General features: G+C 41.1%; 1 protein-coding gene across 1 annotated transcript; it reads left to right on the forward strand.

Annotated features, from left to right (window-relative positions):
- Window positions 1-5,760: 5,760 nt before the first annotated feature.
- On the forward strand, window positions 5,761-11,463 carry ela3l (elastase 3 like). Its single transcript, XM_061767295.1, has 8 exons — window positions 5,761-5,892; window positions 7,153-7,241; window positions 7,440-7,537; window positions 7,893-8,021; window positions 9,501-9,637; window positions 9,882-10,027; window positions 11,183-11,335; window positions 11,411-11,463. The coding sequence occupies exons 1-8, from the start codon at window positions 5,853-5,855 to the stop codon at window positions 11,426-11,428; spliced, it is 810 nt and encodes a 269-aa protein (XP_061623279.1). The 5' UTR covers window positions 5,761-5,852; the 3' UTR covers window positions 11,429-11,463.
- Window positions 11,464-23,246: the final 11,783 nt, after the last annotated feature.

The raw sequence follows: 23,246 nt of genomic DNA on the forward strand, positions 1-23,246 counted from the left end.
TTCTTGATAGAATAAAACATTAAATGTAGCTGCACGTCCTGGTGCCGTACTCCAAATCAGAATAAATATTAACCCGTCATAGCATACAGCCTGCATGCAGCCGTGCTTCTCTCTCTTCCTGTTGATGTGAGAGAATTGGAACCTGGCAAGTAGAAACAAGACCTGCAGGAAGACCAGTTGGAGCACGAGGCGCTTCTGAAGATTTAATTAAACAACTTGTTCCTTGCTGCTTGTACTTCCACACATGGCGGGCCCCTGAGATGTATGAAAATTGTATGAGTTCATCTCTTTACTTCTTATTCCACGAATGCAATAGAAATCAAAATTCCATGTTTCGATTAGTTGTGCCAAATATAACATCCATCCATCCATCCATTTTCTAAGCCGCTTATCCTCACAAGGGTCGCGGGAGTGCTGGAGCCTATCCCAGCTAACATCGGGCAGGAGGCGGGGTACACCCTGAACTGGTTGCCAGGCAATCGCAGGGCACATACAAACAAACAACCATTCGCACTCATATTCACACCTACGGGCAATTTAGAGTCTTCAATCAACCTACCATGCATGTTTTTGGGATGTGGGAGGAAACCGTAGTGCCTGGAGTAAACCCACCAAGGCACGGGGACAACATGCAAACTCCACACAGGCAGGGCCGGGGATTGAACCCCAGTCCTCAGAACTGTGAGGCAGACACTCTAACCATTCGTCCACCGTGACGCCAAATATAACATATTCTTGGAGAAGAAGAAAAAAAGTTCCCCTTTAAGGTGGCACTTGGTGTAAAAAGTTTAAGAGCGACCACAATAGCTGATGCGGCTGTACCTAAAGGGGCCGAGTCTCCATACTCCTAGAATGCACAGTATGCTGAAGTCCTGTTTCTCATGATATTTCCAGATAATCTCATTCCTGTTGCTCCATATGAGGAATTATCATTGAAAGGCAATGTTTACCTGCCATAGAGAGATAAAGAGCGACTCTAAAATCTGAGTCACAGAGAGTTCAGCAGTACTTCCTGACAGGTAAAACAGGCTGAGACGAAGCTGCTACAAAAGCCCAGAGGGGGCCTTCCAATGGCCGGAGTTGAGTAGATCCATCACAAGCTCCAAGCTGAAAGTATAGTTGTGTTATCACCTCAGTGCATCTGCCCACCAACATTTTAATGAATACATGAGGTGTAATCATCACACGGCAAGGGGTTGGGGGGGGTTGTATTGTGGACACCGAGCAGCGATAAGCAAGACAATGTTTTACAAATATGATGAAGAATTTTAATTAGCTTTCAATTAATTGCATATTCCGGGCTGCAGAGGAGCTCACAGAGGGATGCTGACTATCTCGACTTATTCTCTTGCTGTCATGCTCCTTCTGTCTACACACGGCCAGAAAAAAAGGGTCACCTGAGTCCAATCAAAAATGAAACTGGAATCTGTCAGACTTTCTTCTGGAACAGTTTTCAAGTAATAATTTGCTGTTTTCTTTTCAACAAGAGAGGGAGAAAAAAATAGTATAACTTTAAACTACATGCTATTGTAGCTAAATTATCCCACCTAGTGGTGAGAATAATAATAATTCCATTTTCTATACCGCTTGTCCTCCTTAGGGTCGCGGGTGAGCTGGACTGTTTGCCAGTCAAACACAGGGACAAATATGTCAACCCGTTTTTGAAAGTGAGAGCTATTTCTTGGAGACTAATTAATGTGAAGGGCTACCAGTTTGATACAAACATCTTAAACAACAAACTTCAATTAATTTTAATTATACGTTATTATGATATGCATTCACACTACCAATCAAAACATCAGGACACAGTTTGTCATTCAACAGCACTAAGTGTGTCACACTGATCATGTTATGGTTTCACAACAATAATCAACAATTATTTCACAAGGGTAGAAACATATATGGGTTTTTATTTAATTACGGGCCTGTTTGTGTCCTTGATGTAAAATTTAAAGAAAAAATATATTTAAATAATAATATTATTAATAATATATTTCAATAACCAGCAGTGGGGGTGCCTAATTATAAGTGTTGTCTAAAATGTCATGTTAATATTAGTATATTTTGACATTTTTTGCGTGGTTTTATGGTGGTATTTTACAGTTTTCACCCTGTACCTAGCACAGGGTTTGGCTATATGAAGCTCTGTCTTTCTACAACCCCAATTCCAATGAAGTTGGGACATTGTGTTAAACATAAATAAAAACAGAATACAATGATTTGCAAATCATGTTCAACCTATATTTAATTGAATATACTACAAAGACAAGGTATTTAATGTTCAAACTGATCAACTTTATTGTTTTTAGCAAATAATCATTAACTTAGAATTTTATGGCTGCAACACGTTCCAAAAAAGCTGGGACAGGTGGCAAAAAAAACTGAGAAAGTTGAGGAATGCTCATCAAACACCTGTTTGGAACATCCGACAGGTGAACAGGCTAATTGGGAACTGTTATGGACGCAAAGTTCAAAAGCCAGCATCTGTGATGGTATGGGGCTGTATTGGTGCCAATGGCATGGGTAACTTACACATCTGTGAAGGCACCATTAATGCTGAAAGGTATATACAGGTTTTGGAGAAACATATGCTGCCATCCAAGCAACGTCTTTTTCATTTTACACAGTGGTAAATATGACCCAGTCCCAGCTTTTTTGGAACGTGTTGCAGCCATAAAATTCTAAGTTAATAATTATTTGCTAAAAACAATAAAGTTTATATATCTTGTCTTTGTAGTGTATTCAATTAAATATAGATTGAACATGATTTGCAAATCATTCTATTCTGTTTTTATTTATGTTTAACACAACGTCCCAACTTCATTGGAATTGGGGTTGTACTAAAAATGCTAAAATGGCGTAACTTTTACCATAAATTCCTTAAAATATAATAGAATTAATGATTTCTCATCATATATACAAAACATTTCAAATTCTGTCTTTTATTTTTACTAAAATATGTCTGTCCCTTAAAGTTGCTGTCATTACCGCCACATTGACCATTTTCAGATCAATAAAGTTTATTCAAAATCTGATTCTTTAACTCCCTGTGTCATTTTGTCTTGTCACTCAAGTGCATGCTAGGGCAGAGAGAAGTCAGACATTTTAATAACTGGAAGAGTAAGTTTTTTCCTCATTTGTACCCTTAAGTCACATATTTTTATTGCATGTCATCACCAAACGACTTGTACTGTTAATATGTTTAAAGATTTTCCTGTAAAATCTTGATAGTCATATAAAAATGTTGTACAGGACTAGCTAGCTAAAGGAAACATTTAAGATAACTCTACCAGCATAGCACAGTTAGCTAAAAACTTTGAAATGTCATTACCATCACATGTCACCACATCGTGTAGAGTGGTGGTGATGACAGAAACAAAACTCAAAAGTGCCCGAAATCAAATAAACACCCACATGTCCCACTGGTGAGCCATTTCACAACAGGCTAATCATGTGGGCATCGTGTTGGTGACGACTGATGTAGACAAACAACCATTTACACTCACATTCAGACCTATGGACAATTTAGAGTGCGTTCGGAAATTCAATTTGCCACCCTAACTCTACCCTGAGAGTGCGAGTGTTCCGAGAGGCAGCACGTGCTCCCTTTCTTTGAATTTACGAACGATACCAATTTGAGTTATACCCACATAATCCGCGGTGCATGCATGGTAAATGAGGTTGTTAAAATCCCCCGTCCCCCTCCCTGCCGCTCTGCCGTTCCTCCTAGCCAGTCAGAGCGGCCAGAGTACGCTCTGGCACTCCCAGAGTGTGGTGCTCTGAGTAACCAAACAACACTCTTGAGTTTCCAAATGGTCCAGAGTGTAGCAGAGTGCGCTCGGATGGCATTTCCAAACAAGAGTCTTCAGTGCAGCTGTATTCAAGGATGGATGGATAGTAGAAAGAAAGAAAGAAAGAAATGAAGAAAACTCATAAGAGTCACTGTCCGACTGTCATGGCTGTAACCAGCTATAAGGTCTCCAAAGTCAAGTCTTTGGTCTTTTTTCCCCCTCCTCACATGATGTGTACTGCATGTACATTTGTAAATGGGGGACTGATGCACGAGTCGACAAACAAACCCTAATCTTACACATTAGATATGCATACTTGTTTGGCTCAATTTTGAATTGTTGAAGCCAGAATGACAGCGGTCCTAAAGTGTCAAAAAGGCAGGGGACCAAAGGGAATGCTGCAAGTCTATAGGATAAACCACACTGTGCCACTGAATGAATTCCGAAGCAGTGTCACTGCAAATTGTGAAATGCTGCATAAAACAATCAAAGTAGCCTATTATAAATACCGGAGCTGCTGAGACAGTTCTACACAGCGGTCATCGAATCAGTCCTGTGTTCTTCCATCACAGTCTGGTTTGGTGCTGCTACAAAAAAGGACAAACTCCGACTGCAACGGACAATCAAAACTGCTGAAAGGATTGTCGGTACCCCCCTACCCACCCTTGAGGACTTGCACGCTGCCAGAACTAAGACAAGGGCGTGCAAAATCCTCTCGGACCCTCCCCACCCTGGTCACCAGCTCTTCCAGCTCCTTCCCTCAGGTAGGCGCTACCGATCAATGCAAACTAGAACTAGTAGACATTCCAACAGCTTCTTCCCTCTTGCAATCAACTTCTTGAACAGCTAACTTACAATTCCATTACAACAAGCTGGCAATTTTTTGACTTGAGTTCGTTGTCACATTTCTGTATTATGTATTACTCGTGCACTCACTGTAGTTGTCTCGCCGTGCTGCACTATTTGCATATAGTGGCCACTCATGCCAGAGTAGTATCTGCTCCATTTGCACACTGATTGAGGAGTATCTGTAACATTTGCACAACCATTGTCCCAGATTATCGCACTACTCGTCACTTTAAACCGCATACACTCCTTGAAGTCTCAGTGCCCTTTGCACAATGGTCATTGCACCGGACTATTGCGATATTAGCCATTCGAACTGAGGACTCTGCATCTTTTTGCACAATTGTTGTTTGTTGTTGTTTTTTGTTAATGTCTTTATGTCTCCAAAGTGTTCTGTAAATTGACTGTCTGTTGTACTAGAGCGGCTCCAACTACCGGAGACAAATTCCTTGTGTGTTTTGGACATACTTGGCAAATAAAGATGATTCTGATTCTGATTCTGATTTTGTGTCATGTTTAAAAAATGAGCTGCGTCTCACTCTGAGAACACTGAGTTTGCAACAAGACACGACTATATCATCGCGTGAAAAAAATCCTGCATCTATGGAGAAGTTAAAGATGTTTCAGCATACATATGCTCATAAAATATACCCAATTCCTGCAGAGAGTAGTTTGTTTTACTATGCCTGACTGTCAATATTAGCTACCCCGATGACACCAGCTGGTTATTTATTATTCCAATACTTCCTTGGTTGGATTTTCACTTTGTGTTTCAGAGCAAACACGTCGTGCGCCATTAATCCAGATGTTGGCTTCTCATGCTGTTATGCGAGCATTTAATTCCAGGTTACACTGAATTGACATCGAAAGGGAATAAAGAAATGATGGTTCCATTTCAGAATATGATATTGTTTGAAATGTGACTCCATTATTTAAAAAACATTAGCAAGCAGTCACACAGTTAAACGTATTTAGCACATGTTGTAAAGTAAGTAGTGGTTAGACATGACGTGTAGCTCCAAATGAAGGTCATGAGAAATGTTCCAGAGGAGCCACCTGTGTGGGCCCCGTCGCCATTGGCTCACTTTACCCTCGGAGGGCCGCTACACACACCAATAGCGTGTGTAACTGTGTTCCCAAAGGGGGATCGCCTGCGGAAGAACATTTAAAAGCGAGTGAGTGTTGAACGGCCTCTTTAGAGACTCATCAATCAACATGATCCCCATTGTGTTGGCCTCAGTTCTCATTGCTGCTGGTAAGAACATCATCGTCACTCCTATGGGGCGCGGCGTCTGCCTCACAGTTCTAAGGTTCAGGTTTAAATCCAGGCTACAGCTTTCCTGTCTTTACATGTTCTTCCCTGTGCTTTTGTATTTTTTTGACAGATACTCTGACTTCCTCCCATATTCAAAAACATGCATGTTAGATTCATTGAAGACTCTAAATTCTCCATAGGTGTGAATTTGAGTGTGAATGGCTGTTTGTCTAGATGTGCCCTGCGATTGGCTGCCGACCATTCCAGGGTGCACTCCAACTCTAATGAGGACAAGCGCTATAGAAAATGGATGGATGGATTTTTTAATTTTTAAAAAAAAATACAGCATAGAGATTTAATTGCAAAATTAATGCAGCTCTATTGTGTTTTAAGACCACACTGAAAAACAACACTGAGAATAAAGTTGTAAATAAATGGCTAAAACGATGCAATTTTACATGAATAAAGTCATAACATTAAAACAAAAAAAGGACCAATATATGAAAAAAGAAATCATGTTACAATAGTAAAATGTAGGCGGCACGGTGGGCGACTGGTTAGAGCGTCAGCCTCACAGTTCTGAGGACCCGGGTTCAATCCCCGGCCTCGCCTGTGTGGAGTTTGCATGTTCTCCCCGTGCCTGCGTGGGTTTTCTCCGGGCACTCCGGTTTCCTCCCACATCCCAAAAACATGCATGGTAGGTAATTGGCGACTCTAAATTGCCCGTAGGTGTGACTGAGTGCGAATGGTTGTTTGTTTGTATGTGCCCTGCAATTGGCTGGCAACCAGTTCAGGGTGTACCCCGCCTCCTGCCCGATGATAGGCTCCAGCACGCCCGCGACCCTAGTGAGGAGAAGCGGCTTAGAAAATGGATGGATAGTAAAATTTACAAATATTATTAGGAGACTAAAATCTTATTTGTATGCATTTTTATGTACACTCACCTGGCTTTCTGTTCCTACTGGCATCAGCCTCAAATTTGCCATTCAAACAAACAAGCAGCTGGTATACTACTGTATGTGTTAGTCACTAATTTTTAAAGAGAAAATTCTGCCTCGCAACAAGGGGCTGTGCTAAAGAGTGCCATAACACGGAACAAGAACCTGAGCAATGATGGATGGATGGATAGATGGATAGAGAGAGAGAGAGTACCATTAGAATACCAAAAACAGTAAGAAAGAATAGCCGGTGGTTTAATAATCTGCAAATGTAAAAAGAACGTTTTCTTCCACCTGTTGCTCTTATGCACGCTTCCCTCAGCCCTGGGGTGCGGCACCCCAACCGTTGAGCCGCAGACTTCCCGTGTGGTCAACGGCGAAGATGCCAGGCTTCACAGCTGGCCCTGGCAGGTAATGCTAACACGTCCACAACACACATCTGTCTGACTTTTCAAATCTGCTGGCAAGCGTCCCACACCTGGCATGTGCTTCTTAGCTGACAGACTCAAGGGCTGCTGAAAGTGCAGTAATTAGAGGTTTGCCTCAGAAATGAGCCGCCATCCATTGCCAAGACCTTTTTGTGAGTGTGTGCATTTGTTCCATGTGCAGATTTCGCTTCAGTACGAGAGGGATGGAGAGTGGAGGCACACTTGTGGGGGATCCCTGATTGCTGACAACTGGGTCATGACTGCCGCTCATTGCATCAAGTAGGAGTGTTAACATACAAGAACCCACACACTCAACCACATAGACAGCTGGCACGAATGCACCCTGTGACAAAAGGGCCTCAGCTTTGATTCTCCCCGGCTGGCATTTGCATTTGCAGCTGAGGTGCTCTCGAGAAACGAACTCAACAGACCTTTCATGGGAAAGGTTCCCATTCTTTTGAGTGTGACACTGTGATGTCAAATTCAAAATGTATGCATAAAAGTCAATAAAAAGGCTTTCATTTTCAGCTAATTACAATTTTTGGACAATACACACTACTCTAAATGAATCAAAATCGAATTGCATTTAAATGACATGCTCAAACAGCATGTGCATGTTTGTGCCCGTCTGCAGCAAGAAGCTCTCCTACAGGGTGTTTGTGGGCAAACACAACCTGGTGGAGGAGGAGGTCGGCTCCAAGGCCATCCTGCCTGAGAAGATCATTGTGCATGAGAAATGGAATCCCATCTTCGTGGCTTTTGGGTAAGATATGCTCCTATTTAAAATAGAGATTGTGGGCTCTGAATTAGGCAGGTGATTGAGTTTGATTTTTAATTGGTTGGTTTCCTTTTGCATTTGACATTGCGCTGATTTGGCTGGTATGATTTGAAGGCTAAAAGGCTAAAATTTGGGAACTGAAAGCAGCATTTTTCTTATGTTCATGTAAACTCTGTGAAAAGACAAGACAAGTGTTTAGTGCATTCACAGCAACAACAGTGGACCATCGTACTTTTGTTAGGTTTCTGTTGTTGAATATAATGGTTTCATAATGCTTTTCCAGTCAAACGCACATTTGCTGTACAGTTATACAATCCCAATTCCAATGAAGTCGTTACGTTGTGTTAAACATAAAAAAAAAACAGAATACAATGATTTTCAAATCATGTTCAGCCTATATTTAATTTAATACACTACAAAGACAAGCTATTTAATGTTCAAACAGATAAGCTTTATTGTTTTTAGCAAATAATCATTAACTTAGAATTTTATGGCTGCAACACATTCCAAAAAAGCTGGGACAGGTGGCAAAAAAGACAGAAGTTTTCCAGCTTTAGTGTTTTGTTAAAAAAAATGACATTGCCCACTACTAGCCTTGTATGCATATCACAATTTTGTTTAACTTTTGTGAAATGCCATCGACTGTCTAACAAATAGCATGTGAGTTTCAGTGTTATAACGCCTTAAGTAACGGATATTTGAACATAGCTTGTGCAGCAACACATGTAGACTGACAAAACAACAAAACTCACAGGCATATATTCTTTATCCTCTGCAAAAACAGCTAATATTACTGCAGCTTACTAAGTCACTTACAGTGGTTGTCATACTCTTGTTTTGTGGCTGCGTGACTGTATTATACTTTCCCTCGGTGGCCAAGTCGCACACACCATAAAAAGCTGCAATAATTGATCATGATGCACAAATCGTTGAATTCTTTACATGCTACTTCAATTGTGTTATTTATTTTAAAAAGGTACAATATTATCCATTTTCTTTATTAAAACCACATTATAATAAGGCTGGAATTGATTATTGGCATTTCAATTGGGAATGATTATTTGAGGTTTTTTTTAGTTATGACCAAAATCACAGAACGTATTAAACCCATATCTCAAGGCACCACTGTACTACAAAATATTAGTTTAATGAGTCCTAGGAAAACAAACATTTCAAGCATTTTTCAGTTTATGGTGTAAATGTTTTTGTAAAGATGAATGAGGGGCAAAGCTTTTGTTTTGAGCAGCCTAATGTTCCTTTTTCTTCACTTTCTGAAAAGGAATTAATTTTCATCTCTTTTGATTTGGAATAGAGTGGGCATTGTTGTAAATGCTTGTACGGAAATAAGAGCCACTTTTTTTCAACAAACCACTATTATTCTGAACACTGTAGTGTGATGTTGTCCTCTTAGTGTCTGGTTCTAAATTTGCCTCCAGTCCAAACAATGAACTTACCTGTGTGCAGAAACGACATCGCCATGATCAAACTGTCTGAGCCGGTGACTTTGAGTGACCAGGTTCAGCTGGCATGCATCCCCCCTGCTGACACCCTGCTGACCAATCTCTACCCCTGCTTCATCACTGGATGGGGTAGACTGTACAGTAAGTGTTTAATTTAGTTTGATTTAATTTTATAGCCGAGCAGCCACAGACTGACTTGATGTCTTTTAGATGATGTTTGGATTTACAAGTAATAAAGTTGTAATAAAAATAACACGCATTAGATCCTGGCAAAATCATTTTCGGGAGTTAATGCTCCTGAACTGAAGGTTTGCGATTGCCTGTGGAGGCCGCTGGCGGCGGCTAGTGCATGTGGTCGTTCACACGGTGTGCCTGTGTGTTCTAGCCGGAGGCCCCATTGCTGATAAGCTGCAGCAGGCTTTGATGCCGGTGGCTGACCACCCCACTTGCTCGCAGCCTGACTGGTGGGGCATCGCTGTCAGGACCACCATGGTGTGTGCCGGTGGGGATGGAATCGTGGCTGGATGTAATGTAAGTGGTCTACGTACTGTATGTGGGGAGAGGGCGAGAATTGTCAGACCTATTAAAAATTGGTTAATTAATTGTTGAATACTCAAATAAAATAATTATCTCCACCTGGGACTTTAGTAGGAAATAAAATAATAATTTTAAAAAAGCATTATATTAGACACTTTGTTTGAGCCTAATGTACGTGTGCCAACATCCAAAGTTTAAAAGCATTTGTGTTAGAATATTTATATGTTGGCACATACTAAGCATCTAATCAGATTGCTCATCTCCTATACTGCTCCAGGCCGCTTCGGGGCATTTTTGCTTTGTAATTTGCTATTGCAATATGTTATCCTATAATAAATAACTATTCAGTTGAACCTCAACTTATTCACACATTTTAAACTTTGAAACTAATTTTCCTCAAGCAAATCATGGAAATAGAAATAATCTGAGAAATGGTATCATAAAACATTGATACCATACAAAAAAAACCTTAATTAACTGGACAATGAATGTTTCAAGTACTAGTAAAGTTTTAACATTATAAACTGTCATATAACTGTAAAAATAGGTTAACCACTGTTAATGTTAAGATGTAACAAATCAATAAATGACAAAGGTAACATTCAAACGTAGTTCACGTTCCAGATGCATATCATTTGGCAAACGTATTTGGACACAGCTGGATTCTTTGTGTAGGCTTCAGGTGTTCGGTATACAGTATTCTTCCCTTCCCATGTGCTATCATTTCTTAACAACCCTTGTTAAGATTAGTCCTTTTTTTGGAATAAGTGTTGCATAAAAGATGCAAAAAGCCATAGAAAAAGTAAGTCAGTCATTTGATGCTTGCTCAACCAAGGTCTCGAGTGATATATCGATTCCAAGTGTGACGGCGGTTCAAGTTTTGTACTTTAGAAGCATAATTTCCTACAAATGATGATCTAATTCCCAAATGTCCACTTTCAAGGATTTGAAAGTTTTCACTGTATACTTTTTTTTTTCGGTTCGTTGACAGCAATTATTTGCCTTCCCACCATTTTCGGAGAGCATTGCCTTTTCTAGTCAGAGATTCTTTTTTTTTCGGCACGAAACTCATTTTCACTACAAGGTCTTATACTTTGTCAGTGTGCCTGTAACCGCCAGCAGAATAAAACATAATGTCCTGCTTCTCAGGGAGACTCAGGCGGCCCTCTGAACTGTAGGAACATGGAGGGTGCTTGGGAGGTGCATGGTATCGCCAGCTTCGTCTCCGGCCTGGGCTGCAACTACAAGAAGAAGCCCACAGTCTTCACCCGCGTGTCCGCCTTCAATGACTGGATTGATCAGGTACAGACGCACAAAATCTACTTTACTTAATGTCAAGTTTGCTTTTTTAATCTAATTGTCAGTATCTTTTTTTAGGTTATGATGAACAACTAAAGATAATGAAGTTTCAATAAAACTACCCAACTCTCCACAGTCGTCTTGTGTGATGATGTCATATGTAAAACATGACACATGAGGTAACTGCCATCCAGCCATTATTTTTCTACACCGCTTATCCTGTTCAGAGTTACGGGGAGCTGTAACCTATCCCGGCTGAATTCGGCCAAAAGGAATACATCCTGAACTGGTCACTAATTAATCACAGGGCACATTTAGAGACGGACAACAATTAACACTCACATTTATACCTTCGTTGCGTGTGAATGAGTTATGCAAGCGACATATCGTGACAGGCAGAACAAATCAATGCTCTTCCAATAGATGGCTGAATGTACGTATGTAAACCTGTGTATACACCCGTTCTCATTCACACAAAAGAAAAAGTCATAGCTTCCTGTGAGTATATCAGCTTCGTGTTCAGCTAAACAGGCCCAGATTTTACACTGAGTAAAAAAATTGAGATAAAATCATAATTTTTTAAATGCATGCATTGAAACAGTGTTACTAACTGCACCACTACCGCTAATAGCACTCTGTGACTGAATTCAATGCTGTGCATTGATGCATTGACAGTTGGTAATAGACAGTGCCACCTCTCTTGCTAATGCCACTCGGGTACTGAACTGCAGCCACACAAGTGCTGCAAACCAATCTGTTTCCACGTCACTCGAGCAACGGCATATCTGAAACGCTTATCTCTCATTTTGGCTATAGTGACACAAAGCAAAAACGAGGCTACCAAGGGCCAACAGCAATGTAGAGGAATTTCTGACAAGTGTTGGCTGTTTATTATACGTGACAGCAATGTCCCGTCTTATTCATTCATTCTGGGCTTGTGCTGGTTACAGGTCACATTAATGGTGGAAACGTTTTGGTCTCATTTTTAAATCACAAAAACCTGGCATTTGAATAGGGCTGTATAGAATTTTGTAGCCACTTTTTATGACATTTGTGTTTGTTGGTGGAGATTTTTCTAATGCAAAATATGTGCCCTGGCGCAACAAAAGTTGAGAAATAACGGCCATAAATAATTTATGGACTAAACATCAAGGAACAATGTCAACAATTATCCAGCAGGTGTCCTCACACGCTCATGTTGTAAAACTGGGCCTGACATCTCACTGTGCATGATGAGCCAGCGTGAACAGATGAGAGAGCCAACAAACACATGTGGCATGCTGAAAATAGCTGCCAAAAAAACAGGCCAGCTACAATAACGTCACTGAATGGCATCAGCTCCATTATGAAATGGACCCTCAGTATAAAATATCATACTACTAATATCCTTCCATGGCCTTCCATGACCTTAATGCTCAACTAGGGAATCCGCCCTCATATTCTCGTGATAACTGAGAATGGAGAGGGTGACAATGGCAAAGCTGAGATTAACGCTTCTCTCATTTATGTGCCTCACTGCAATGAGAGCGCTGTGTGTGAGAGTCATGGCCCGAAATAATAATATTGATGAGAAAATGAAACATTCTTCTGCCCTGCACATCCCGTTGGTCACATTTGCGAGACATTTTGACAGGGGAATTGACGACGAGGGCACGAGATATGAGAATTAATTAAGCGTGTGTGTGTCTGTGTGTGTGTGTTCGGGTTCGTGTGTGTGCGTGCACACGCGTGTATGTGTGTGTGTCCGCGCACATGCGTGTGTGTGTGTGAGCATGTGTGTGTGTGTGTGTATGAGAGAGAGAGATAGAGTTAGCGAGAGGTGTCCATAATTTTCGCTTCTATCAAGTAAGCTAAAATGCAAGAAAAATTGGTCAAAAGTACCATCCATCCATTGTCTTCCGCTTACCCGAGGTCGGGTTGCGGGGGCAGCAGCCTCAGCAGGGAAGCCCAGACTTCGCTCTCCCCAGCCACTTCCTCCAGCTCTTCCGAGGGGATCCCGAGGCATTCCCAGGCAAGCCGAGAGACGTAGTCTCTCCAGCTTGTCCTGGGTCGTCCCCGGGATCTCCTCCCGATGTGACGTGCCCGGAACACCTCACCAGGGAGGCGTCCAGGAGGCATCCTAAACAGATGCCCGAGCCACCTCATCTGGCTCCTCTCAATGCTGGCTCCTCTCTACTCTGAGCCCCTCCCAGATGACCGAGCTTCTCATCCTATCTCTAAGGAAGAGCCCGGACACCCTGTGGAGGAAACTCATTTCGGCCGCTTGTATCCGGGATCTTGTTCTTTCGGTCACGAACAGAATCGGTGACAAAGGGCAGCCTTCGCGGGATTCCAACCCTCATCGGAAACGAGTCCGACTTACTGCCGGCAATGCGGACCAAACTCTGATTCCGGTCGTACGGGGACCGAACAGCCCGTGCCAGGTGGTTCGGTACCCCATACTCCCGAAGCACCTCCCACAGGACTCCACGAGAGACACGGTCGAACGCCTTCTCCAAGTCCACAAAACACATGTAGACTGGTTAGGCGAACTCCCATGCACCCTCGAGGACCCTGCCGAGGGTGAAGAGCTCAACCCCAGAGATAGGAGAGCCCGCCTCACAGAACCCAGACTCTGCTTCCTCAAGGGAAGGTGGGTCAGTGGAATTGAGGAGGTCTTCGATGTATTCTCCCCAACAATTCACAACGTCCCGAGTCAAGGTCAGCAGTGCCCCATCCCCACTATACACTATTTGGTGGTCGCTGAGGCAAAAACCTGGGCGTGGGAGGAGTTCGGTGAGGCCATGGAGAACGACTTCCGGGCAGCTTTGAGGAAATTCTGTCAAAAGTACCATAATTGTTTATTACAAACTAATTTGCTTCAAAAAGCAATGGAGCGGTGGACAGCACGGTACAATAATGGTTAACAAGTCTGGCTCACAGTGAGGAGATCTGGATTTTGGAACATCAGTTCAGGGTGCAGGCTACCCACGAACCTAATGGAGGCAGGCACGATAGAAAGTGGATGGATGTTTTTTGCTATAATGAAGAACAACATGAAAGTTGGTATAGCTAAACTGCAATGGGCTGGCAATCATTGCAGAGTGTATCCCGCTGTTCACCCCAATTTAGCTGTGATCAGGCTCCAGCTCACCCATGACCATAATGAGGACAAGTGTTTTAGAAGATACTGTAAATGGATAATTGTTTTTTGTTTTTTTTGCTTGACATGAAGGGCTCTATTTTCGTGAATGCCACATCTGCAGCAAGGCACAAATGCCAGTGGATCCTGATTTTCGTGCAAGCGTGAGGCTCGCTGCGCGTGTTTTTCAATTTGACTGACCGACATGCACCAAGCTCGCCGTTCTGGCACAGCAAGGGTGTGTCCTTGGAGACACGGCAGAATGACAATTTGGTGGCAAAAAATCGGTCGAAACTTACGCCCGCTCAGACAATGTCTAAATACTGGTGCAAGGTAGACCGCTAGTCTAATGTGATTTTGGTGAACTTGACAGGTGAGGTCTGCGGACACAAATGACCAGCGCAATTACGCATCGTCTTCTTCCGCACAGATATGTCTCTGTCGAGACTCTCAGTTGCACCACATTTAAAGGGAATGAGAGGAGCCGCTTTGATTGGCGGCAAACAAAGGCACCTGTAAATACACCCTGACTGGTGCAGCCCGCCCACCCTCAGATCTGCCGGGCTGTGCTCGCCTACGAAATTACCAACACCGGCCTAATCTGTCTCTGGTGCAAAGTTGCACCACCTGCCACACAGAATTTACGCTGTTCACGAAAAAAAAAAAAATCTAAATCCATACCTAAACTGTGATTGGTTGACATCTAGTCCAGGATGTACCCCAGCTACCCACACCTCTTGCCCAAAGTCAAGTGGGAAAGACTCCAGCTCACCCATAACCCTAATGAGGAGAAGCGCTATAGAAAATGCATGGACGTACTGTATAGCTAAGTAACGTACAGTTTGAGCTGATACCAGTACCACTGTATGAAGTCACAGTCTTCCTTCATTTGCTTGCTTGGTTCTTACTATCTTGCGGCCATTAAATTTTGGTAATATGCTTAATTGAAATATTACATCATAATTGTCTTCAAAGTAAGAAATGTATTCATGCTAATCCTTTGGACAGCACCTCCGAATGACTTTCTCTATACTGAATGTTCTGTCTCAAGTAAGTAAAGGAGAAAAGTGTGGTGGCCTTGAAAGAAGAGAGGACACAATACCCTGTTATTCTGGAACACACACACACTTATTTACACACAAACACCCAGAAATTAGGACAGGGAACCATGCTGTTGTGCTGCATAGTAACCAGAAAAAAGGGGGAGGGGACATGTCTGAGTGGGGCTCAAGTAAGGGGACGTAATCTTCTATATAAAATAACTACTGTATTAAATTTGATTTATTGTTTATTGTGGTTGTAGTTTGCAGTGTTATCGAACTGTCATGTCAAACTAAGAACTGTTTCAAATATTTTTCCCAAAGAAAGTTACAACGAAAAGTTACAAAACTGAGTACAATTTCGATCCATTAGCGGCATTTGTTGTACTGTAATTTCAAAAGTTGAGGCACGCCCCAAACTCGAATTGTATCATTTTTGGGATTCAAAACGACAGTCGTTAAGCCGCATTGCTAAAGACAGTCGTTTGTGTTCTGTGACAATATAAGCACTTAACCTACCAAAAGAAAGAGTAGACTCTCTTCTAACACTAGAAAAAAAGTTGGTTTCTAGCTTTTTCTATTCCTTAGAATTCAGCTGTAAACCTGGGTTTGTTTCTCCAAAAACACCAGTTTCCGAACAAAAAGTAAAGATTTTTTTTGGTTTGAAAAGAAACGTAAACGTAAAGCAGAACAATGACTTTGACTCTTTGACTTTTTGGCTTTTGTGGCACCTCAAACTATAAAACAGCAAAAACAAGACTGAAAAAGGGCTTTTGCAAAATAATTTATTTAACGATATACAACCAAGAAATGTGCCTTCAGCGATACTGACTCACCACATGGCTCCAGTTGAGCTTTTTTTGTTTTTACATGATGTTTACTATTCACGCCATGAATTTTGTCACCTAATCTCATGATTGATACACAATTTCTACACATTATACCATACCATATATGTGTTGTCGGACTTTTCTCATGGAGATTTTGCTGTACCCTCTCAACAAAAGTCAAATCAATTCTAATTAGGAAGTGGTCTTAACTTATTTTTCCAGTGTTTGAGTCAAATCTGAAAATCTTTTTCACGTAGTCAGTGCTTTATGGGCTCTAGCACAAAACACAGACTGTGATATATTATACATACGCTGTATTTCTCTCCCTCATAATCAACGTGACAAGCCAAGATTCGCCACCTAATCTTTATCTTCTACTTAAAAGCTATACTGTGTAATTTTCAGAGCGATGTAACACCGCCATTTGTTAGTCATTACAGTTGCTTACAAATTATAATTTTTTAATTACAAGCTGGGCGAGATTCTCCTCCATGCCTACCCATTGAAAAACGTACTTGACAAATATATACGTCGATGGCAGTAAACGGTTGGATTCCACTTAACGAATATAAACGTGCATAGCAGTGAATGAGTTTACATGAAAATGATCAACCAAATACCTTTTACGTTAATAAAATAAGTAAAACAACAGTTTAGACTGTTTGAAATGGATAACTTGAGCCCATGCAGCAACTCTTTTTAGATTAGAAGATTATAGAAGATTATAGCCAGTTTGGCGTCTTGTAGTTCACCTCTGTGGACTTTCATCAAGGTGTGAGGGGTAAAGCACTTGATGGGATGTTCCAAGAGTGTCTTTCTATTAATAGCTCAGTGGGGAGCAGAAAGAGCGGAGGCGAGAGGGAGGGTGTGTGTGTGTGTGTGTGTGTGTGTGTGTGGTGGGGGAGGGACCGTGCACTGATGCACAACCGCACTATGTAGTGACAGCACTATCTCATCCCGCCGCCCTGCAGCCTGTCAACATTGACTGCGAAGTGACTGGGACACCTCCAGGGCTGACCCCCGGCGTGCTGGCTCATCAAGCACACACCGACGAGGGCCCAGGTTCACTTTGGTGAACTACTTCCACCCCCTGAGACTTTTCCACCCTCCTCTAGAAGCGGACTGGTGGACCTCTGCTGACAATGTGCGTCCATGCTTTGCAGAAGAGAAGGATAACAAACTAAAAAAAAAAAAAAGAAGACAAGTGGGGAAAAGGATTTCTGGACAAAAAAAAGAGTAAGTTTTCTGGAAAAAAATGCTGCATTCTGAAGTTTGGATTTGACTGAAAATTTTTGTTTTGTTTTATAATGCATAATGTGTTAGCTTGTACCGTTATGTTCAAAAACCCAGCGTCATCATCTTAATACAATAAGAAACAATGTTTAAGCTGTGACTTGCGGTTCCATTCCACTTTGCTTAGTTTTAAGAAACTTTTAGGTTGTATGACTTTTGTCTTTCTAGTTGTTTTGTCAGAGATCTTTACAGTGTACACAAGACAAAACGTGCTTTTCCAGGTCCTTGTTTAATATAGACATGTTAACAACACAAAGCAGCCCAAGACAATACATAGTCGCAGTTAATCAAGGTTTGCTGAAACATCAAATCTTAATGGTGACCAACAACTTTTGCTCAACACTGTATCACAGAAAATGTTTATCCAGTTCAAAAAAACATTGTACTCCTGGGGAGGAGGATAATTTAATTCCCACTTTGCTTCCGCAACAACAAATTGAAGTTCACATTTACTGTTATTTAACTGTCTGACTGTCTATTATCTGCATTGTTCCCCCTTACAAATACAAACGTGTAACTACAAAAGTAATATTTGATTAAAGCAAGTCTAACTTTTGCATCTGAGATGCATCCTTGCAGGTACTTTGTCACATGAGATGAAGTTGACTCACTGTGCAAAGGAGATGCATTATGCAAAAGTTCACCTGATTACCATGCTCGCTGCGAGAGCGGCGCGTGTTGCATGCGATGCGGATTTGTACAAAGGGGCATTCTTGGTCGCAGCTAATGTTTGCATTCATTTCCATTCAATTATTGGCTAATGTGGGCAGAACCACAAAAGTTGCTTTATATCAGGGTAACAGAAACATGCACCAAATGAGATCTTATCTCTACTGTGTGTTGTCAGTTTTGGGACCTAAAGCTTGTTGGAGGGTCATTGCATAACAGAAGGACTGTTGTCATCTGTCTATTGACTGGAGCCTCGGGGAGCATGCACACGTGTTACACAGTCTGTGTTTTTAGACTATTGACTTTTAGACTTTAAACCATTTATAAGGGCACTCATTGAAATAATTGGGAATTAAATACAAGACTTGTTGTTACTTTGGTAAATTTAAAAGATAAAAATAGTAAAAATTAAATAAATCAGTATACTACTGTATATGTTTTTTCATAACATTTTAGTGCAACTTTTACCTTCGCTGATTGACTGTGAGAATTCATGTGGTTCTGTTTCCTTGTATTGATGTGTGTGATGTCTATTTCCACTTTTGTCAAAGTTACCAAGTACAGTAGTTCTTTTACATACAAAGACTTACAGTACATATCAAAAAAACAAAAAAACATCAGCATAATGTTCTCATTTGAGTACACTGACATTTTATCTTGTTGGATGAATGGGTTAAGATCTGATATCAGGGAATGAGAGAGGGCCGGTTGTGAATTCAATGTAAGGAAAATAATAGGTTTGTGCCCTTATGAGTTTTATTTGTATGTGGCAAGCTTTTTTTAAGTTTATTTCAGAATCAGAATAAGCAAGGCATGCAATGGAAATTTCTCACAGATGTACGAATAGTACTGAGACAATCGTTACAAATCCATTTGATCTATTTCCATCTCATCATGAAATTCAACCTTCCAATATGACTCAGTAATGTTGATGACAGTTGAAATTAATATTTTTTTGTCATGTAAATTTGCCCACTTTCTTGTGGCTCCATGTAGTGGAGTTGAAATCAGTGGGGAAAAAAATAATATTACGGCATGGTTTAGGCGGTAGACCCATCTCCCAACTTGAATGTTGTAGTTTTGACCCTAAACCGACGCTGCATCATCAGTAGGTGACTTACAAGAAAAGACAGAGAGGTACTAATATCAATCACAACAGAACAGCTCTCGTATTGCTCCCAATAAATTGTGTAGGTGGCCCTAATATTGTGACCAGTGTAATGGTAATTGTATTGTTTACTATAGTACCCATCCATCCATCTTCTATACTGCTTATCCTCACGAGGGTCACGGGTGTGCTGGATCCTATCCCGTGATTACTTTTATTAATTCCTGCTTCCATCCTCAAGGTTGAGAAAACTAACTGCCCTTTGTGTTCCACATTTGTGACTCACAGGGTCACATACCGTACCTGAAGGACTGCCTGGTCTCACATAAACTGCACACATAGCCTTGACATCGTAATCGTAGACAACATGAACGTCTGTATAAATCGAGGAGGTGGAACAGGGTGACCACACTGAGGAGGGGGCTCTGTGTGTGCTACCCGCTTATAATTGAAATGATAGTTAGTTAGTTCCTTGAATAAAAGCAACAAAATACACAATCACTGAACTCGAGAAATTATTTCTCTAGTCTTTTTCTGCAAATGGTCATTGTTATGCATAGACATCATTTTATGAGGGTGACTTTTTTTCTTTAGTGATGCCATCAAACTGATGACAGGGGTTCATCTGGTACAAAGTGAGGCTTCAGGAGAGTGAAGGCTGATCAAATGTATCAGTGATTAGCAGCTATCCCTCTTTAGTCGGCTTCATCTGAAAAAAAAACATAAAAATAAAGATTTGTTCATGGGCAACACAGTGTGCTACTGGTTAGCACTTCTGTCTCAGAGACACCTCAAGGTGTGAATGTGCCCTGTGATTGGCTGGCACGTTTTCGCTCGCTCAAAGTCAGCTCATGAGCACAAATGCTAAAGAAAATGGGTGGATTTGGGCTGCAGCATGATCCTCCTCCTTTGGAGAGAGGAATCCATAATGAGGCCTCATTAGAAATGCATTAGGTGTTTACATGCCTGCGCGCGCGTGTGTGTGTGTGTGTGTGTGTGTGTGTTCTTTATCTGAAGGAACAGACACGTGCACACATCTTCTCTCTTTTTCTCTCTTTCTGTCAGACACACACCTGTGTAACCTGATAACATTCTCGCGTTCTCCTTGAAAACTTTGCAGCTAAAACTTCCAAACCTTACAATAGTGCTAATTGTGTGTTCATAGCATCTTCTTTAATATTTATTCATTTTTGCTCACCTTCAGTCACCTCTTTTTGCCCTGAGCATCATATTATGTATTATATTTTATTTATATATAGATAGACCACAAGCATGAATTAAACATCCTTCATTATTACTTCTCATACACACATTGTACGTACATATTAAAAAGGCATATCTTAAAAGAAATATGTACATCCACTCATATTGGGTTTTAAGAAAATATTGGGCATTGAGTCTTAAGTCTGTTACCCAACGTACTGGAGAGAGATATGATTTATAATTGCATACAGTTTGTAATGTATGTGTTTAAATTTGGCCCATGTGTACACAAAATGAAATTGCCTCACGTAAGGTGATTATTAGACATTGCTGTGCTGTCAAACAGTCACAAATATATCATAAAACATTGGAGCATATACAATATTTACAATATTCATCTACAATAACTTAAATAATGCATACAATATAATGCTTGCAGGTAGCATGGGTTCACTCCCAACTCAGTAAACATGTTAATTAATGTGAGTGTGAATGGTTGTTTGTCTCTACTGTATACAGTACATGTCCTATGATTGCCTGGCAACCAGTCAGCTGGGATAGGGTCCATCTCACCCGCGACCCTGAACAGGACATGTGCTTTAGAGAATGGATGGATGGGTGAATACAATTTTAAAATAATGATTTCAAAGGGTAAAGGCTAAAAACAGTTTTTCTATTTAGACTGAGATTCTCAAAATCTTTACACCAGGTACAACATTAAAACAAAACAAAAAAAACTAGCTCATAATTACCACCATTAAAATACACTAGCGTTGTAGGCCCAAGTGTTCATTAAAAAAAAACAAGGGTGATTTTATTTTTATTTAGATTTTATTTTATTATACATTTTTGAGCCACTGTAACATTCAGCCCAGTTTGAACAAATGTGCTGAAATATAGTAAAATAAAAACTGTACTGCACTAGAAATATTTGGAAATAAAAGGTTCTAAATGATTAAATGCAAATGTACATAAATGTTAAAAACAACTGAACTGTACTCAACAAATGTACTCTTTTGATTTAAGATTTTTTTTTTTAAAGAATTACGCACAATCTGAAGAATTATTCTTTTTTTTGTGTGTGTACCACTACAGGGAGCCCACATGCCACACTTAGAGAAACATTCTACCACAATTCAAACTATATCATTTTGCCCTGTCATTTATACTGAGTATAATGTCTACTGTACTGTAGTGTGTTTTGGAGAAAGAAAAGGTACACTTTTGAAAATGGGTATCCAAGTGTTCATTTTTGAAAACTGGAAGGGAAAAAAAAAGATCTTTTTGTGGTGCGTCACTTTTATTCATGAATGTTTGAACACAAGGCTGTTGATGTGTCTCGCTCAACATAATGAAGTTCATATATTTAATACACTGACACCAACGCAAACACATTACTCCCATAACTCAAGATCTCATATCAAATATTCACAAAGTAAAAACCACTTTCGTATAAGACCGGGAAGACGAAGTGCGTGGTCGTGGCGTGCTATGCTAATAACTGTCTTCACTCTTCAGGCATTTTTGCAGCTGCATGTAAATGAGGAACATTTGAAAAACAACAAGAAAACCAAGCAAAAGAAACTCCAGTCGTTTCCCAAAGGCTCCAGTGAAAGTCTCCACCCCATTGTAAATCATTTCTATGCACTGAAGCTGACACAAAAGATGCAGTTGTGTTGCTTCTGACACACACAGCACAAATGGATTCAATTTTAGCGTCTGTAGGGATAAGAGAATGTTGGCTTTCTGACAAAGTAGTCTTTACCAAGCTCATCTTTCTTGTGGACTTAGAAGGGCCATGTGACAGGCTAACCCAGGCCAGGCACGTTTGTGTGTGTGTGTGCACGGGCCTGGAAATGAAAGGCATTGTGTTTTTCTTTCAGGCTCTCAATGACGTGGCACAGGAAGTGAAATTTGCATCTACTGAGCTCTTCTCTCCCCGCTCTGGCTATGGAGCACGAACTGAGGATGGGGCTGTCGGTGTGGGCCATCGCCGCCATTGTTTGCAACTCGGCAGTGGGCGTCCTCATCCTCATCCTCTTCGTCATCCTGTACAAGGCCTGCCAGGTGCCATCCAAACCAGTGCCGGTCTTCACGCCTGAACCGGAGAAGACGAAGCGGAAGCCTGATCACAAGTATCTTTTAGCAGCCTGATCATGACAAAGGGAACCATGGCGACTCACTGGACGATCCAAAAAGGAGTTCCTCTTTTGCGCAAATGTCTCGAGGCCGTCTTCTCTGTGCAGCAGCTTCGTGGGAAAGAGTTGAAGCAAGACCAAGAGCAACAACAAGCTGTGGCCCAATCCTCTTATCTCCCCCGTGCGTCTCCGGGACTGTCCATCTGTCGGTCTGTTTGCTCTGGTCCACGCAGGCGGACCATGATATCCTCTTCTCATTTTGAGGGGCATACAGCGAACGGGAGTGAGCAAACCAAATATGGCAGTGTTGGATAAGAGGAGAAAGTGTACCACTAATGATGTAGACAGAGAAACAGGGCAGATATTTTTGGGAGGTGATAAAGAGGCTGTAAAAAAAAATCACACAGGCGTGAAAGCCCTTTTTATAGAGAAGAGTTTAACTCATGAATTGTAGGAACAAGTAATACTTCCCCTTAATGTGCCTTTTTTTCCCCATTGCTGGCGTTTATTCA

The sequence above is a fragment of the Phyllopteryx taeniolatus genome, chromosome 3 (assembly GCF_024500385.1).
Source record: "Phyllopteryx taeniolatus isolate TA_2022b chromosome 3, UOR_Ptae_1.2, whole genome shotgun sequence".
In the NCBI taxonomy this organism is placed as follows: Eukaryota; Metazoa; Chordata; class Actinopteri; order Syngnathiformes; family Syngnathidae; genus Phyllopteryx; species Phyllopteryx taeniolatus.

What these genes read in the sequence shown, in the direction of transcription:
- ela3l (XM_061767295.1), top strand. Translation starts at nt 5,853, where the DNA reads ATGATCCCCATTGTGTTGGCCTCAGTTCTCATTGCTGCTG. An exon ending in ACTGCCGCTCATTGCATCAA is followed by an intron (nt 7,538 to 7,892) that starts GTAGGAGTGTTA and finishes GCCCGTCTGCAG; the next exon opens with CAAGAAGCTCTCCTACAGGG. An exon ending in GAATCGTGGCTGGATGTAAT is followed by an intron (nt 10,028 to 11,182) that starts GTAAGTGGTCTA and finishes CCTGCTTCTCAG; the next exon opens with GGAGACTCAGGCGGCCCTCT.